The sequence below is a fragment of the Melospiza melodia genome, chromosome 6 (genome assembly GCF_035770615.1).
Source record: "Melospiza melodia melodia isolate bMelMel2 chromosome 6, bMelMel2.pri, whole genome shotgun sequence".
NCBI lineage: Eukaryota > Metazoa > Chordata > Aves > Passeriformes > Passerellidae > Melospiza > Melospiza melodia.
Genome location: NC_086199.1, coordinates 25261360 through 25279729, shown reverse-complemented (window position 1 = coordinate 25279729; position 18370 = coordinate 25261360). Strand labels below are relative to the sequence as shown.

The 18370-nt window shown below is 34.8% G+C and overlaps 1 protein-coding gene across 11 annotated transcripts in view; it reads right to left on the bottom strand.

Moving 5' to 3' along the window:
* RALGAPA1 (Ral GTPase activating protein catalytic subunit alpha 1) overlaps positions 1-18370 on the bottom strand; it is a 129169-nt gene that overhangs the window by 78991 nt on the left and 31808 nt on the right. For 5 of the 11 annotated variants that reach the window (XM_063160362.1, XM_063160358.1, XM_063160360.1 and 2 more), the window contains exons 15-19: positions 17501-17738; positions 15149-15310; positions 10821-10961; positions 3089-4645; positions 1051-1175 (exon numbers count right to left, since the gene is read on the bottom strand). In XM_063160362.1, the coding sequence (XP_063016432.1) occupies positions 1051-1175; positions 3089-4645; positions 10821-10961; positions 15149-15310; positions 17501-17738 (2223 nt within the window). The remainder of the gene's footprint in view (positions 1-1050; positions 1176-3088; positions 4646-10820; positions 10962-15148; positions 15311-17500; positions 17739-18370) is intronic. The other 6 variants (XM_063160369.1, XM_063160366.1, XM_063160368.1 and 3 more) reach the window with 3 other exon arrangements.

The window sequence follows — 18370 nt, the reverse complement described above, 5'->3', positions numbered from 1 at the left end:
ACAAGTTAGAATTTTGTTGTGTAACTCAAGCCTTACTAACAAGAATACTTTGTGCCAACAATCAATTTTCATAAACGTGTTCATTACAAAAGAGAAAAAAAGGATACGTATGGACAAACTCTGTAGATCCTTTCTTGCCATTTATAAAATATGATGATAAATAAATAATTTTAATAACTGTAAAGAATCTTCTTCTGTCCCTTATTATCACCAACTTCTCTAATGACAATTTTCTATAGGAGTATGTCTTACAGAAGCATGTCTTCAAATCACCTTGAAAACTTTAAAGCAAAAGGAACTAAATAATTTTGAAACACTATCTTTAAATTCTTATCCATTCTGTTCTTAATTTGCAACTTTTTTTAGTATTTTCCCTTTTGTTACTACTTAATAATCACTTATCTCTTCAAATCAGTTGTAAGCATTCAACAGTAACCAGAAATTCTTAATTTTAAATTGATTTAAACTTCAAATTATGAATGCCATTCCAAACAACATGATGCTTTTGGAAAAGTATAAGAAGAAGGCAAATGGAAAGTTGATTTTATTAGAAGAGCACTACTGATGAGAAATTTTTCAATACTTGGAAGTGAAATTTAAAAAAAGGGAAAAAAAATATATTTGCATAGTTTTGTAGTCTGTTGCACTGACTATACCTGTAGAGAACAGTACTGAACTACAGCATACTACTTAATTACATACCATGCTGCAGGACTGCAAATGTACATTTAAACTAGTATTCTGAAAGTGTCCATGTACAGGCAGGCATCTTTGCAGGTGCAATTAAGGCTGTTTAATACAATGAGACTATTCATCTGACAGTGACTTCTGCACTGCTTCCACGATGAAGATTTAATAGATATGAAAACACAAATTCTATAAAATGGCAAGAATCTATGCCAAAGGCAAGAAATAATTAAGCAATATTCTTAATTCTGATTCATCAGAGCCACAGAAATACATTTCAGTGAACTGATTTATCATGTCATTGACAAGTTCACACATACATGGAGACTTAAGTATTGAAGTGCAGCAAGTTTAAAGGCTTACCAGTGCATTACCACTGCGGAGTCTCTCAGCTATAAATTCGTCCATGAGGTCAGGAACATTTGTATTGCTACTGCCAATATCACTATCAATAGGGTGCAGCTTTTGACTCATGTCCTCTCTATTAGCTAAAAGCAAACGAACAAGCATTTATACTAAACAGCACACCAAGACATTTTCAAAACAAAATGTAACAAATGAAAAAACCTGCTGGTTAACAGAAATTTAAAAATCAAAATTGCCAAACATGCATTTTAAGAATGTTCCTCTTTTAAAGCAGATTCTACTCTCAGAATTAGTACGGCTTCTTCTTCCCACTAAGCAGGGGTTAGTTGATTTCCAATTCCACCTTTAAGAGCAGGAAGCTTATAGGTAAGCACTACTCGAAGTTGTTAATGCTTGTTTTAAGGATAAAGCATATGTTCTTCCTCCATATCACAAGTAAGTAACAAATTCTAAAAAAATTATGTGATTTCTTCAAGCTCCTTCTTCATTGCATTCCTAATGAAAAGCAATGTAGTGGAAAAAAGTAAACTAGGTTGTAATACATACAAATGACACATGGCAATGTGGCACTGTATACAGTTAGTATGAATAGTGCAAACAAAATGTTACACAATATAATTACATGCTGGTGCATGGAATGAAACTTCTAACTCTAGATGATCAATGGTTATGAGCAATTAATGAAGTTCACTCCTTTATCAGTGTTATATTTTTTGATATAACTATACTGTTCATATTTAGTGTGGCTGTTACACCTGACTTTATGATACTAGCCTTTAAAATCTTCAAGTTATTCCAGTTCATGTTCTCTTTATACAAATTTTTCCCTCAGTGTCATCTTTCATGAGACCACAGTGCAGTTTATTCTAACAAGTTTCTGTTAAATGTTGGATTTTAAATAACAGGTACTTCTAAAATTGATGCTTCCTAAATATGTCTGGTTCAGAAGTCTAATTTCTGAAGAGCAGCAAATCATTTTTGTGAGACCTGTGACAGTACCGCTCTCAGGTGCTGTGCTTACAGAGACTGCCCTCAGGTGGCATTAACATCTTGATGCAGGATGCATTGCAGAATCCTCTGTTAATCATGCCAGCATAACAATGGGGAAAAAAGAAAACCTGCATTACTGCTGAAAGTTAATTTATTGATCATTTACGGTTATGTGCACTAAGACAATGTATATTAGAGTCACAGCCTTCTTTTTTGATCAGTCCACAGAGGTCTCGTAGTTAGCAGGCGAAAGACCATCACAAGACCTTCACGAACATCCAAGATTCCAAGAAAAAAAGAAATTAATGGAAGATGTTGCCAAGATTTAATTGCAGCCATTTGGATGAATGAATATAGGAAGGCCTATGACATGTTTTGAAACAGACTCAAACAAAACCTTATGATTAGATTCAGAGAACTGTTGTAATGAAATCATTCCAGTAACAGCAGATTGCTATTTTGGACTATTTTTAAAAAACTATCTAAAATTACTTCCAAATGTAAATTTGAGGGGCTCATTTTGGCTTTGCTTTGGAGGAGGAAAAGGAGGAAGAGGATGAGGAGGAAGAAGAAAACACACTAAATGAACCAGAAATTAGTTCAACCTAGTTGGTTGGGAGCCAGGTCCTTCTGGCAAAAAAAGTACACTCAGAGTGGAATAACACATTCTGATAAAATATGCATTGCCAATCCTTCAGTAGGCTTAATTTGAAGGCTCTGCAATGTAGATAAAAATTCAGAAGTCTCAAGGCTTAATCCTTTATTAGGTCATTTACTGTCTCTTCCTCTTCCCTAATCTGATGATCTTCAGCAGAAAAGAGGTTCAACTAAATATTTTGAAAAGAAAAATTAGTAATTTAAAGTATGTAAATGTAACTTATGCTGGGAGAAAAATCAGCTGGCTATAGGCGCATGCATAACCAAACAGGGAAAGCAGTGATCATCCCAAAGCCTTTTGATTGCTTATCAGAGCTTGCTTCAGTTGCATTAAGCCAAACTGGTACTGCCTTTCTCCTTTTGCGCTCTGCACACTGTTAGTGCTCACCTGCAGCTTTCCTTCCAAAATAGCCCATTACATGACTGTACAGATCCCTCAGTGGAGCCTCTGCTGGCATTCTGTTCTGCCTCTGTGGGGAAACATTTGCCTTCGGCTTCGAAAGAGCATGTACAACAGTTTTATAAACACCACCCAGGGAGCCCTGCTGTTGTGCCGACTCCTGACCTGGTGCTCTAAAGGCACTACGACCTTGGAACTGACTAACGGCAAGACCTTCTTTCTGCAAAACAGCTGCTTGAGTTTCTGCAGATTCCTTAACTTGCTTGCTGCCAGCTGAAGCAGTATTGACTGCATCTAGATGCCTATATATTCCAGGTCTAACCAGCTCTGTTGCAGCTGATGAGCTACTGCTTGCACTGGTATTGCTGTTGCTGCTACCACTACTGCTACTACTGAAGCCACCGAGTTTACGAAGTCTTGCTTTCCAAGCAGCCTCTTTGTTCTCAAGAGGATTGTAAAACTGAACCGATTCTGTAGATGGCCTAAAAGTAACATGAACGCTGTTTCTTTTTTTAGTTGTTATTTTCATGATTTTGGCCCTATGAGTTACAGTTTCAGATATACTTCTTTTAGCTGGTGCCAGTTTGCTTGTGCCTGTGATGTGAGGCAATTCTTTAGTAAGAATTTTCTTTGCATGGACAATACGCGAGTTGGTCGCTTTTTCATTACACGGGGCACTTTTATGCTTTTCAGCTACCGGTGCTTCCACAACTAAATCTACATCAGTTTCAGTGGCTGCTTGCCTGTACAGATATCTCTTCCCTTCTTTGCTGCTAGGACTACTTGACCCATGATCAAATACACTTTCATATTGTTTATCAATATCTAACTGTCTGGCTTTATTGAGTGCTTGATTTCTTGTAAAAAAGTCTACTTGAGTAGGGGCAATATTACTTATAAAGCCACTTGGGTTTTGTTCTAGTAGCAGCTCTGTGTTATTGGCTCTTTCTGCAACAGTGTTGCCAGTTGAGCATTGAGCAGTTTGATCTCTATTTTCTAATCCGTCCAGTGGTAATCTATCGTTCCTACTTACTGACGTATCAACTTCATGAGCAGAAGTCTCAGATTTATCTATCTCAAAGTTACCGCAAAGTTCTTCTTTTTCTTTAATAAGATATTCTCTCAGAGAGGAAAGGAGATCATCTTCACCTTCAAGGTCAACATACTGGCTTTGTTCAAAGGCAGTGTTTGCAAATTCTACCGGCCCTATTAAATGACAAAGATGGTCATAAATACTATCCCCAACTTCCAAGGAGGACTCTCTGCTATTTGTATCAGTGATATGGCTTTCAGTGGATCTATGTATTGAAGAGGTCTCAGTGGAATTCTGTAAGCTTGGAGCATGATGGGATGAACTGTCAATGACAGGAACTGCACCTTTGGCTCGTTCAACTGCAAATGGTTCCAGGATGTCAGAGGTGCTGCTGCTTCGTGGCAGAGGCTGTTCTTCATTCAATGCACCAAAAACTTCACTTGGAGCATCCTCACTCTGAGAAAAATGTCTTACTCGAGGTGGACGTGGAAGAATTTGAGCATCATCAATGTCTGTAGGAAAAAAGTATATGTAACATGCACAAAAATTTACATATAGAGACAATATATATTCACCACTACATCGTAATGATGTGACTTTAAAAGCCAGAAAAAATCAGAACCTTGTTTTCTTAGGTACAACATAAACACTTTTTCCAATACTAGAGTGTTAAAAACGCACAGACATAATATCCAGTACAGAATGTAATATAAATGAGTTAGACCATCAGAACACAGTTTTAAATGTTAACATGCATGAGAACAAACAGTGAGGTCATGGAACATTTGGAAATACAGTTAAAGCTAGAGCTGTGCCAATAAGTTCAATAATTCAACCAATATTATTCCAGCTAGCTTGTTCAGGAAATGGTTATTGGAATACAAATTAGCTCAACAGCAGTACTCCCTTTGTGGAATTTACATCTTCAGAAAATTGGGCAATTCCAAAGATAACAAGGATGTTTTTTGGAAAATTTGTCTGTTGAAGTGGCAAATCATTAATTAAAATATGTATATATGTATATGTGTATATATATAAATTACTGTGATTTCCAAAAGAATACTATAACACAATTATAAGTATTTTGACAGTTTACATCTAAGGACTATAAAGCTTTTAAATTACAAGGAAGAGCTGGCCCTATACAAAAAGGATGACTATACACAACAGAAAATTTAAAGATATACCCTTTTCCCCCAGAAGAATGTTTTGTCTCTCATCTTCAAAATACGAAACTAAATACCTAATGAAGGCTTACCTCCTGCTCTTCTTCCAGTTTTACTCCAGCAGTGTAACATTTATGAGTATTACAGAATTAAGTACTCTGATACCAAAAAACATCCTGCAGCCTCACAACAGCAAACATTAGAGTAAACTCACTTTTGTTTATGAAAATATCAGAATTTGTTATTACCATTTAAATTAGTGATTCCTTGTTTCTGTTGAGACTCTTAATATGTTAGTGTCAGTAAAAATCAGTTAACTGTAATGAAACCTGCAGTTCCAACATGGATCACCTAGAAATTGCACAGAAGTATCTTCAGCTCATTTCATATCATCCACAAAAATAAAGAACCTTCATGCATCTCTTCAGATTTCCTACTATGTTATAGGAATACTATATACTATCAAATTATCACTGTAGGCAAGAGTAAATATCCTCTACAGACGAGTAAACTAACTGCTATCCCTTCCGGTCCTTTTATGAGATAAGCACTAAAAGAGCAAGGTAAAACCAGTTTACTCAATTTTCTGTTGGTTTCTTTTTGATGGAATCCTCTATTCCCTAGATTAATTTTTTATTACCTAGTACTTAAAAAGTTGTAGAGATGCTTTCAAATTCAGGCATAACAGTAAATAGCTTAAATGAGTACCAGCAAGAGTTATTTGCCACAACAAACAGACTTACCTTGTTGTTCTATCTAGATGATTTAACTTCAGGACTGCAATGGTGAATTTATTCAATAACAGAAAAAATTTAGGCCCCCTTCCCTCCCCTAACTTTGATGTGTTACAGTTAAAAGAAAGTAACTGTGTATGTAATTACATTTAAAAATATTTCTATTATTACTAAATATTATATAAAATATCACTAAGTATTTAATATTATTAGTTAATTTATCTCTATATATTTCAGTAATATTGAATACTGATAATCTGAAGTCCCCTTAAAACCTGTTTTGAACTGCTTACACTTTTCTGAGAATATTAGAGATGGAGCTGCATTTTCTTATATTCCCCTTCATAACAAAGCATATAAACCAGATGAATGAGATATGTCTACACTTAACTAAACATGTGTTCCAAGAAGATAAAAAGTGTTATTTCCATGCTCAATTTTTCAAAGAAGTTAAAATTTGAGAGTAACAGTTTGACCTCATACCAAGTTTACTGAACTGTAAAGAAGCTATTAGACAGGAAATTGAGACATCTATATTGGAAAAAGAGAATAGACATCCAAGCTATGTCAGAAAACAAGCATTAACTGAAAAATCATCAAATACAGCAGAATCTATTGTTCCTTCTCTCTTCAGCTTTGATAAGCAACAAATTTCCCATCATTGTTCTTGTTCAACTTATTACTAACTACATGAACTAACACCCTCTGAAATGAATCATGTCTCTCTCTAATTGGAACTGTTACTTCAAACTCCCTACTGACTTAGGCAGAGATTAACACAAGTTATGCTAATGTAGTCTAAAGCTATTTCTTACAGCTGTAAAGAAGGGACCACAGGATTCAGTCAAAAGTATGCACAATGATATATATGAGATTAATACATGCAACTGTGATACAGTGATCTCATCTTGAGCCCTCAGTATGCATTTTTCAAATCTACTATAAACTCAACCTTATCTAAAGCAGCAGCCTAGTAATTCCATGCTGTGCATGCATGCAGTGATCATGACCTTCTAGGATGTTAAAAATAATCGGACAGAGAACTCACAATGCACACAAAGCAGCTCCACACATTGAAATAAATTCAGCTAGATTCATTTCAATGTTGATCCAAAATTAATTTTAGGTGCTCACATATTCATGACAAGCACATACAAGTACACATCTTCAAACAAATATGTGCTTGCACCAATAGAGATTTCTTTTTTGTAGAACGGGAAGAAACTAAGGAAATGAAAAATGTTATTGTGATACCAGCACTGAAAACACAGACAATATTTAAAAACCCACATGAACTGCTCCTTCACAACCAGGGCTCACCCTTGCACACAGGTGTACACTCAGACTGGAACACCTAAAACTCCCAAGGAGTTTGTGTGCCAGCAGGCTGACCCTGTGTATCTGACCCTGAGCACCCTTAGGAGAAACACTGTCCTGATTCCCCATACGGTGCAGTAAGAAAAATATTCTAATTGGTACATCTGGCCAATCTCACACAATCACTACTGTCCTAAGTCAACCTTGCCTCTCTTTTTGCTGCTGGAAGGCAGAAAGAGAAGGCAGCTTTTCAGCATCAAGTGTGAGACAGATATGCTAAAATACAAACTCATGGAGAGCCACATTCTGACAAGACAGCATGAGTGCTAAGATCCCCGTATAACACTGGGGCAGGTTTGTGTTTAATCATGCAAAGACTGTTTGGGAAGTGGAGGAAAAAACCCATGTTTTGCTTCTTGGCTTTCAATACTTGGGGTTTTTTTTAAGAGAACACAGGCATTCTGTGAGTTTCTGGGATTAAAGAATAATTACAGCCATACTGACATTACAATTATGATTTCTTTCTATTTCATCTTAATGATTACTTAATGATTTGGGAGTAAGGTTGTAAAGGCATAATATGCATCTCCCTTTCACATTAATACTCGACTCTTTTAGTCCCAATAGATAAGGAAAAATCTCCCACCCACAACTAATTAGTTTGCCCACTGCTTTTAGGAATCTTGTCTACATCCCACTGACACTTTTTCTCAGGTCTTGTACCTGAAAATCCCCAAGGGTTACAGAATGAATGGTCATTTCCCTAGTTATCTTGTAAATGTGTAAGACTGGATCTTATGATTCTGACAGGCTAAAGGAAAGTTCTTTTTACAAATATTGCAGATTTGCAACAGATATACTATACCAAACCACTTTATTAATTAAACACCTTAGAGCATAAATCACTTCCACTTTCCAGATACTACTTGAAAAGTTGCAAATATTCTGCACATGGAAATACAGCATAACTGAAACTACATGAAGGAATTACAATATTAGGAAAATCGTCCTCTATGATACTAGATGACTGGATGTCAATATTGAAATTCTACAATATATTTTATCAATCTACTGATTGACCTTTAAATTATGTCGCACAAATTATAATCAGGTTTTCTGCCTTACCCTTGAAAATTAATATACAGTACATAAGGTAAAAGCTTGGTCATAAAGACCTTCTGTTAGACTATTTGCCCAGATTCACCAGTGTTTAGTGGTTCCACCTTTCAATGATGACTTTCACAGCTAAAAAGAAGCTGAAAACTACTTCCAAAGACTTTATATTAGGCAGCCTATTATTCTGGAATAATTTGAAATGTCATCTCCTTCAAGTTGCGTTGGATTGTAAAGTAATTTTGGATAACAGGGATATTCATATAATCCTGTAATAAGATGAACAGCTGTCACAACTAGCTAAACATCATTCATTACCTAGAACACACTTACAATAGAAACAATTTGATTTCTTCCCAAATTACATGTTGTACAGAAAACAGAAGGCTTTCAGAAAATAATATATTTAATGTAAGAAGAAAAGGCAAGAAAATGATAAAGCTTCGTGTTTAAAAAAAAAGGGAAGAAGAAAGAGAGCACAATTAAAAATGCAGAAAATTAAAAGAGCAAAGTGCACTCTGATCCAGTGGACAGTGTTTCTCTTCCTCTGCTATTTCCCCATCAACACCCTAATAGCTTCCTTTTTTTCACTAGAGCTTTTGAGTTTTCTGGCAATGGACAAGATTCTTGGGCACATCATGAAGCCGCTACAAGACTCATTTGTTTGAGAAGACATCAAAACCAGGAAGGGCTTAGGATTTTTTGTACGTTATAAGTGCAATGGCCTGTAATGTCACTTTGCTTTTATAATTACATTGGTCATGCAGTTTTTGGATTGGATGATTATCAACATAAAGAATAATAGCAAGAGAACCAGTAGGTCTGGGACACGTTAGAAGTAATTTGCAAGCCAGGACTTTTCAGGAACATGGATGATAAAACTGACTACAAAAGCACTTCTGCTTGGTTCAAGAAAGGGTAATTAAGTAGCAGTGATTATATGATGAAATAATATTTCACTGTGAAAGCTCATAACCCTTTTGTGGGTGTTCTTAAGGTCTTCATTAAGCACTGACTATTTCCAACAACACTATGGCCAGGTAGGACACATTCTCTAATAGGTTGTTTACGTATCATCCCTATAAAATCTCTATCTTCTAAGTTATAATCACCTGTATCTCAGAAGAGATACTCTTTGCACTCACACTTTTATTATTTATTACATATAATTTGTATTTTTTAAAATTTTGTTTGTGGTGTCAAGAATTGTATTCAAATACTTTGTAATTATTCATTGTGAAAGTTTGGTCTCTCTAGAGTGGGTTCTTTGAACTTTCTTAATTTTTCAATAAGGTTTTCAGGCTGAATACTAAGGCATCAAGTTTCTGTTTCACAACAAGAATTTTGTGACACGTGACACATGACAAAATACAATTATGAAGATACAGTTCTTGGTACCTCTTAGGTAACAAAGACAGGCAGGAGAGACAGAAAAGAAAAAAAAATCTTTCATAAAAATATTACTGTCATGAAGTCCTTATATTTGTATGCCATTTTGACTATGTACAGTCCTCCCACTGTGCCTTCATTTTTTTTACACTCATTGATACAAAGGCATAGTCAGCCTTAACACATTACAAATTTATACCTATGAAATATCTGGAAAAAATTACTTTATCTGAAAACATGTATTTTAGAAGTCTGTATTAATTCTAGTTGTTGAATCTATTTGTTCAAAGAAAAGTATCCAAAGTAAGCTACTCTCCAACTTGTAGCCAACCACCCTGCTGGACCAAACAATGTTGAGGAAACCACAATCCTACAAAACTGATCATTTGGAAAATAACACCAAAACATCACATTTGAGAATTCCACACTACAGATTTTTTTCATGTTTTTATATAGTAATGGAAAACAGGAAAACTCTAAAGGATATTACATGATACCATATTCTTTTTTCATGGGAGCTAAAATGTATCACCATGGTTGTTCACACAACATCTATGACACTGAATTAAAAAAATTTACACAGAAAGATGTAAATGGCAAATTAAAGTAAAATTTCTTCCTTTCCCTCCCTCACTCATCCAAAATAAAAATTTTAAATTAGTTGTACTCTCTGGTAGACAGATATGGTATTACTGCTTACCAATAAATTGGAAAAGTGGAAAGATTTCTCAGATTTTCTCTTTTATGATAAACATTGGCACAGCACTAACTTCTAACAGTTCCAGAATGAATTGTAAAATAGCATGGTATCTTACAAAACTCAAAATATTAATTCTTAATCTCTTCCCCTCTCCCACCATCCCCAAAGTATTTTTACTTCGAAAAATTTAATGGTTTAGCAGAATTTGAAAGCAGAAGGTTTAAAAAAGTGATAAAGGGGGTGCAGAAATTAGCAGAGGTGGCACTACCTGAAAGCTCATCAGAAAGGGGAGTGAGAACAATATCAGGCAAGAAGGGTTTGGAAGTATGGATCAGAACAGGAGCACTTTTAGCACTGCGTATATAGGCCGATGGCAGAGCACATTCACCAATGGATCGGCTTCTCATGGCTTTAAAAAGGAAAAGAAAGAAGTGGGGAAGGAAAAAAGAAGAGTGACTATAATGAAAGGCTTGTGTCACAGAAAAAGCAGCAACAGAGAAAACAAAGATAAAAAGGAAGAAAGTTCAAAAATTAAAACATTTCAGCACGGCAGATATTGGCAGAGCTGTAAGAAAGAAAAAAAATCAGTGGACACATAAGACATTCTGAGTTTTCAAATTTATGTAAAGCAGCAACAATGCCTTTATTATGACAATTACAGAGATTTTGTACTTGAAATCAAGAAGCTAATTAACACATTTTCCCACTGCATCAGGGGTTGAAAAATCAAAGTTAAAGTTACTCCATAAGCACTCTGAATTTGATTTTTTTTTAAGCAGGAAAAGTAACTTGTACTACATTTGTATTTTTCTAGTTTCCTTTGATTTTATCCTGAAAATGCATCACACATATGTATCACACATAGGTATCACACATATGCCCATACTCTTGAATTCATGTTCTCCAAAAGAGATTCAAAATCATAAGGAAAAAATTATCAGTTCTGTGTGGAGAAAATTGAAATAAAGCTTGTTATAGTTCCACATTAAAAATGAAATGACTGAAATGTTTTAACTACGAAAAGCATTAACTTTTTTATCCATGGGCTTTTAATTGATACTGGATAAATCTTGCCAAACTGATGTTTATTCATGTTTTCATATCTCACATCCTGCCAACAGTCCTACAGAATAAAAGATGTACATAACAATTGTGGTATTACAATCAAGGTTATATCTGCAGCTTTTCTAATCGATTTAAATGAATCTTTTGCATTTGCTTTTCTCTGTCAGAGTAAGACACAGCAAGAACTAATACTGCATTCAACCTCAAAGTACTCTGGAAGTTCTTAAAACAGTAATATTCTGTGCTTCAAGTAGCTTCGTTTCATACTGTTATAAATTTGCTAACTTGTTTTAAAATCATTGTTGATAAAATTCTTTAAGGAAAATTCAGAGTATCTAGCATAAATATTGTCACTGCAATACTTAGTCTGAATTTTTCTCTCTATATTTTCAAAACAACATGGAATATAAACTTAGGATCTTAGTGCTCCTGATCTGCATGGGAATCAAATGTACGTGAATGGAGTGCAGTGAAAGTTGAGCACATCACACTTCAAAACCAGGTTAAAGAATTGTTGCCAATAATAACATGCAGATAACCTGGGTAGGTCACATTGAGCAGAAAATACATTTGACAAATGTAGCACAACTTAAGTGGAGTCTTAAATTCAGCTTGAAAAACAATTCAGAAAGACAATCCTTTTAAGACTGAAGCAATGTTCTTTGTATGTAGTAAACTTTGTATGACAGAAACTTTTTCTAAAAAGGCAATTATGTGTAAGGCTTTAGTATCACTTTGATTAAGAGATACAGCAATAAAATTCAGGATATAGTTATAGTTAGATGCATTACATTCATCACTGTGAATCTTACAATGAATGTAGGCAAGAGAAAAAATAAAAACCACATAGTAAATATTAAGGATCTTTTCCAGGCTAAATTATTCTAAATAAATAAAGCTTTTGATATTGGATACTGTGTTGATTACAAATCTTGACATAAAGTGTTCCTTTTAATTTGACTGGATTTTTTTCCACCATATTACATTCAATTAAATAGTTAGGTGGAGGCAGACAATATCAGAACATGTAGATGTTTGATAGTTTATAACCTTCCACTATTGTCTATACAAAAGCAGAACAATAGGTGAGTAAATTCTTTCTGAGACAGTATTTTTATAGGACCAGAACCTGCTGCCTAAGCCAGAAGTCTTTTATCTAACCTTACAGATTTTTCAACCCATATGCATACTATGCTTAAAGGCCCTTTCCAAAAATTATTTAAAATAAGCTCAAGCTAAAACTGTACCACTGCATATCAAAACAGCTTTGATTTTTCACTTGAGTAACACTCACACACACATATTTGGTGCAGCAATAAATGTGTGCTGGCATGATGATGGCTGAAAAAATAGAGGTGCAAAGATGTACACAAAAATGTGTACAACATAAAACAGATGAAAAAGAAACTCCAGCTTTTTCTTACCATAAAATATTCAACATGCACATCCCCCCTATTCCAATATTAAGAGTATATATTACTCACAATCAAAGGGAATGTAATACAAATCACATATCATGCAACATATTTAAGGTCTGACTCAATTCCAGACTTAGCCTGCAAACCTAATGATAAACTAAAGATCTGACCAGCAAAGTGTTCTAGATTTTCCTTATTGTGATCATTTTTTTATTATAGGACCCTGAATTTATGGCATAAATTAAGAAGCAGCTGAACAGCTCTCTTTGCAGACCAGAGAGGCAGTAACAAACAACTATTTTCAGGCAGTTAAGATATATGTAACATTTAGTAACATTTTCCTCATTAACATCTAAAAAAACTGAGGAGTTTGGGATTCTGGTTCCGGGAACTCTTTTTGGATTTATCGTCTTTTGAAATCATTCTAGCAATGCTGGGATGCTTGTCCAGAGTTGGTATTCTGCAACATGAATAGAGTTGAAATTTTAACTGGTTGCAGTAATGTAAACTTGGCTTATTAATATCAAATATGTAAGATAATTGGAGGAAAGGAACAAAATCATGGAAGCTAAAGTGCAGTGAAACTAAAATCAGATTACTTTGCTGCTAACCAGGTCAATATATAGCTTGATTAGGATATATTCCAGTCATTTCAAGCCTAACATCATATAAATAGCCATCTTTCAAATTGTGGCAAAACAAAAGCATTAATAAATTGACCAAACAACATAACCTTCTGACACAATATCTGAAATATTAACAATTTGTGAAGGAGAAATTTTAACATGAACTTTATCTTGTTAAGACAATTAAGATTTAAAACAAAATCACCATTACACTTAATCACAGACTACAGAAAAGCAGAAATTACATTTTAAGTATCTGTGATCCATGAGGAAAACTAGGTGCTGTCAGCATGAGATACAGGAAAAGCTGTGTAGCATTTGAATGTGCAAAAACAACAGGAAATTGTGGAGTAGGGACTTCATTTTCTCTCATTTCTGTATGTCTTACAGCACAATTAATTCTCCCACATAAAAGCCTTAGGAGAGAAAAAAAATTAAAATGGAGAATTTTGAGGAATAGTCAAACAGAAACTTTGCCTAAATAACCTCTGTGACTTAAAGATTTTAGCTTCAAATATTTTTGGAAAAAGAAAGAAAATGTTAATTTCTGAAAAGCTATCACAATTATGTATTCAACTGCTGATATGCATCCCAAATTTTTTAAATTGTGTCAGAATGCACCTACTTCCAAAAAGTATCAGTGAAGCAACAACACACAATGACCAAAGATACTACTGCTATAAATAAGTAAGAGATAGTCCTTAAAAGGTTCTTCTTTAAATACAAAATTAGAATCAGCTTAACTTTCCTTCATGTAAGCAACAGCACTGAGATCATCAAGATGAGACAACAGAGTAAAGAAATTTGTAGTCCAGTTCCTGTTAACATAGTCTAAGAAAATTATATGAACACAAATAAGTCTTCTTTTGAGGAGTTCACCTAAAGCATTGTTCAGTATAACTCATTTATAACACAGCAAAGAGCATCTGCAAGTAATAAAATTCAGAAATAGGTGACTTCAGAAATGGAGAATTGCACACAAATGTCAATCTTTCATTATTGCAATATTCAGTGTGTAGCAAAAGACAGCACATTTAATAAACTATGCAGACTTATGAATATTTTCCCCACTTTCCTTTGCATGGTTTGAAAATACTCAACCCATCTTCTGCAGTGTATGAAAACACACACTTAAGAAATCTTCTCTTACCCACCTATCAGCACCATAGCTCAAACCACTCCAGCTTTTTTCTCCTTCATATACATAGTACAATTTTCCAATCCAGCTTAAGCATGTGATCAAATTCATTAAGAATTAATATAGCAAATGCATTACTTTCATTTACAATAACTGTAATTCTAGTAAACACAATCCATTCAGCTACCCTCAAAGCACATAAAGCTGCATAATTTATGCTTTAACTAATGTGCAAATCATTCTAGATAGCACACCTTTGTCTAGGTAGCACAGCTTTGTGGAAAGAAGCTATCCACATTGCTGCAGAAGTCAGCTATTAATTCCTCAGCCTTTCTCAGATGTCACTTACCAACAGTTTTCTGGCGCACGATGCTCCTCGCCTTCTCCGTTCCCGGAGAGCCGGTGGTTGTGGCGCTGCGCTGCCGCATGGGTGCCTGGCCAGGCTGGTCCCGGCTCCAGCCTCGGGAAAAGGACTTATCAACAGAAGACTTTGGGAATTCATGCCCAACTCCTGCCAAAGTAAAATTGCAAATCTAACTCACTTCTATTCTGCTTTCACCAGATGATAGATGTATTAGTTCAAAAAATTTTAAAGCTGGATGGAATGAATTAAGTTACCAAAGCAAGGATGAATTCAAAAGCTCAGCCAGCACTAACTCTGAGGGATACTCAAACTTTTTTGGAAATGTTGGTGCTATTAAACTACTGTAATATTCTTTTCTGAAATAATAGGCTTACACAGGTTGTAGTCTGATACTACATGTAACTTTTCCTTTGCTGCTCCTATCAGATAAGATACACAAATTTATACAATTCAAAACATTAATACTGGGGGCACAGGTTTCCAAGTAATTTTGCAACATTGAGGAACATGAAATAAGGATAACATAATTTTACACAAAATGCAAAAGCAAAAAAAAATTAGATGATAGGCTCAGAGAACTTTGGAAATTGGCAGAAAATCCCATAGTAAGATTAAGATGAAACAAATTCAGATTTGACATTTATATTGAAGTAAATACAGCTCATATGAGGAGCTATCAAAAATAGCTAGATGGAAAAAAAAAGTGAAGCAAAGAATATATGTAATGTATTTCCTTATCCAGATTGAGCTCATTAATAATCCAAACTGACACAATTACAATCATTAAAAGGGCATCTCTTTGGAAAACCATGTTCCTTAGTCCAACATTTTCATTATTATTAGCAAACAAATGCAGGGGCAAAGAAATTTGGCAGAATTTGTATGATATCTATTAATTATAAAGCTGGACTTGACTCTGCAACTCACATTTAGCAATGGAGGCTTTCTCTGAAACTGTCACTGAAGGTTAACATAAACTTTCCCCATCTTGCTAAGATGATTCAAAATGCTTTTAAAAGTATATATTCAAACAATTGTACACATTCTTATCCTATACTAGACTGCTTTTTTTTGCCGTTTGTTTTTTTTTGTTGTTGTTGTTGTTTTGGGGGAGTTTGGCTCTGTTTTGGGGTTTTGCTTGTTTGTTTTCTTGGTGTTTGTTTTGTTTAACCTAGTTTTTTTTAAGTCAGAAAAAGAAGAAAGCTGTGTAGTATAGGAAAACAAAAAATGCATGGTCTGGAATGACCTCTCAAGGGCAACTACAGAGAGATGTATTTCTGCCCAGTTATCACAGAGCAGAAACCAAAACAAAATGCTGAATAATTACTCTGCTTAAGATGAGGCACAGAAGTATGTGAAATATTTTAAGCAAAAAGAAGCCTATAGTAACATCCTCTTTAAGAGAGGGAATCCACATAGGTTCCTTCTCACTGACAAACCTTAAGATAGTACTAGGAAACACTTTCCCTCGGGTTTGACTGAAGAGATAAAAAGTAGCCTAAAAATAACATGTTTTTACATCTTTGTTACACACCCTAAATATAATCCTGCCTCTCACTATTAGATCACAATGCACTTTTAAAAGGAGAACATTTTCATTACCCATTGTTTTACAAAAATGGAAATGAAGCACAAGGTCTGTCTTCAAACTGAGAAAACAATCCAGGTTTTGAAACTTTCAATCCAGACCTCTATCCAGGAAGACAAACATCCTGTCCCTTACCAATTCCAGAACTGTGCCTTTGTAAGCAGCCACCTCCTCTCCCCATATTATCTCTTACAGAGTATTTAATGCATTTTTTAGGAATCAGTTTAAAAACAGGCACCACTCATGGATTATTAAACTATACTTTCTCTTATGCAGCTCACAAGCTCTCATTGTAACCAAGCCTGTCTTCATGAAGGGCTAGTGAATCAGTTAGTATCAAACAAAGCCATGTTCACCTTACATTTCATCTTTTAACATTTTAGGACCAATATTCCAATTTTTCTTGCAATGGTTTAGTTTTCACCTGCTGAGTAGTGTTTGTTATTTTCAAGAAGTTATGACTGGGACTCAACTATTTAGTTTCTTTGATAAAAAGAGAAAGGCATAACCCACTATGGTGTAACATTTTAGTTTAAATTCAACACACTTTTAAGAACTACATTCCATATGTGCCTATTTGCAGAAATAACATGCTGTGGCAGTTCTAAAAAGCAGATTTACCTTAAAGAAACAGGGTTATTTCAAGTGATAGAGATGCCTAATTAGGTATATAAAAAAAGTGAGGCCAAAATTATCCTCTGCCCAACACCAGCTCAAATTCAAATGATGTACATACAGTTTTGTCTTACCTTTGCCTTTGTGTTTTTTCTGCTTCTGCTCACTTAATTTATCCAGTGGCAGGTCACTGAGGTCCAGGCTATACAAGTTTCTAGCTAATACTTTAGTAAGTGTCTCCATTGTCAGTGACCACTCAGTGGCCAGCTCTTCCCAGTATGTCAGTGATGACATTACAGACAGCAAGTCATCCCAAAGTTCTCGAGAAATGTACACATTTAGATTTGCTTTGATCCAAGCTACTATAAGAGTCTAAAAGAACAGAGAAAAGTTGGATTGTAAGCATAAGCTGACAACATTCAAATGTTACTATTTCAAAGAAAACTTCAAACTGCCACAGAAATTTCTGTGTAGTCCTGACAGATACATACAGATTTTTAATGAATTATCAAGTGTTAACACGGGGTTCTGACTTAGATATAGGAACAACTGGTTTGATCCATTAATGTGTATTCTTTTTTGTTCTGCTAAAGTAACTGGAGACTCTACAGATCCTAGTCACTGAGAACACACCACAACAGCACTTTGCAACTACCAACTTTGAAAAGATTTGCTACAGCTTTCTGTAAGTAATTACAGAATTCTCTAGGAAATAAAAAAATCCATCAGTTAGGCATGGGTAACACAGAAGATTTCCTGCTGACTTGAACTAAATTTTTTATGGCAGCAGGCTAAAACTGCACACACTGACAGTTATCTTCACCAGTTATTCCAACTCAACAATTCTTGAATTTTACAGTACCTGAAATACTCTTGTATTTCATAAATAATCACAGTGTCATTAAAATATAATGTTACAGAAAGTTACAAATGTAACCAGGTCTTTGACCCACAGCATTCACATTATCTGGGTAACATACCAGTGATACAAGATGACAAACTAG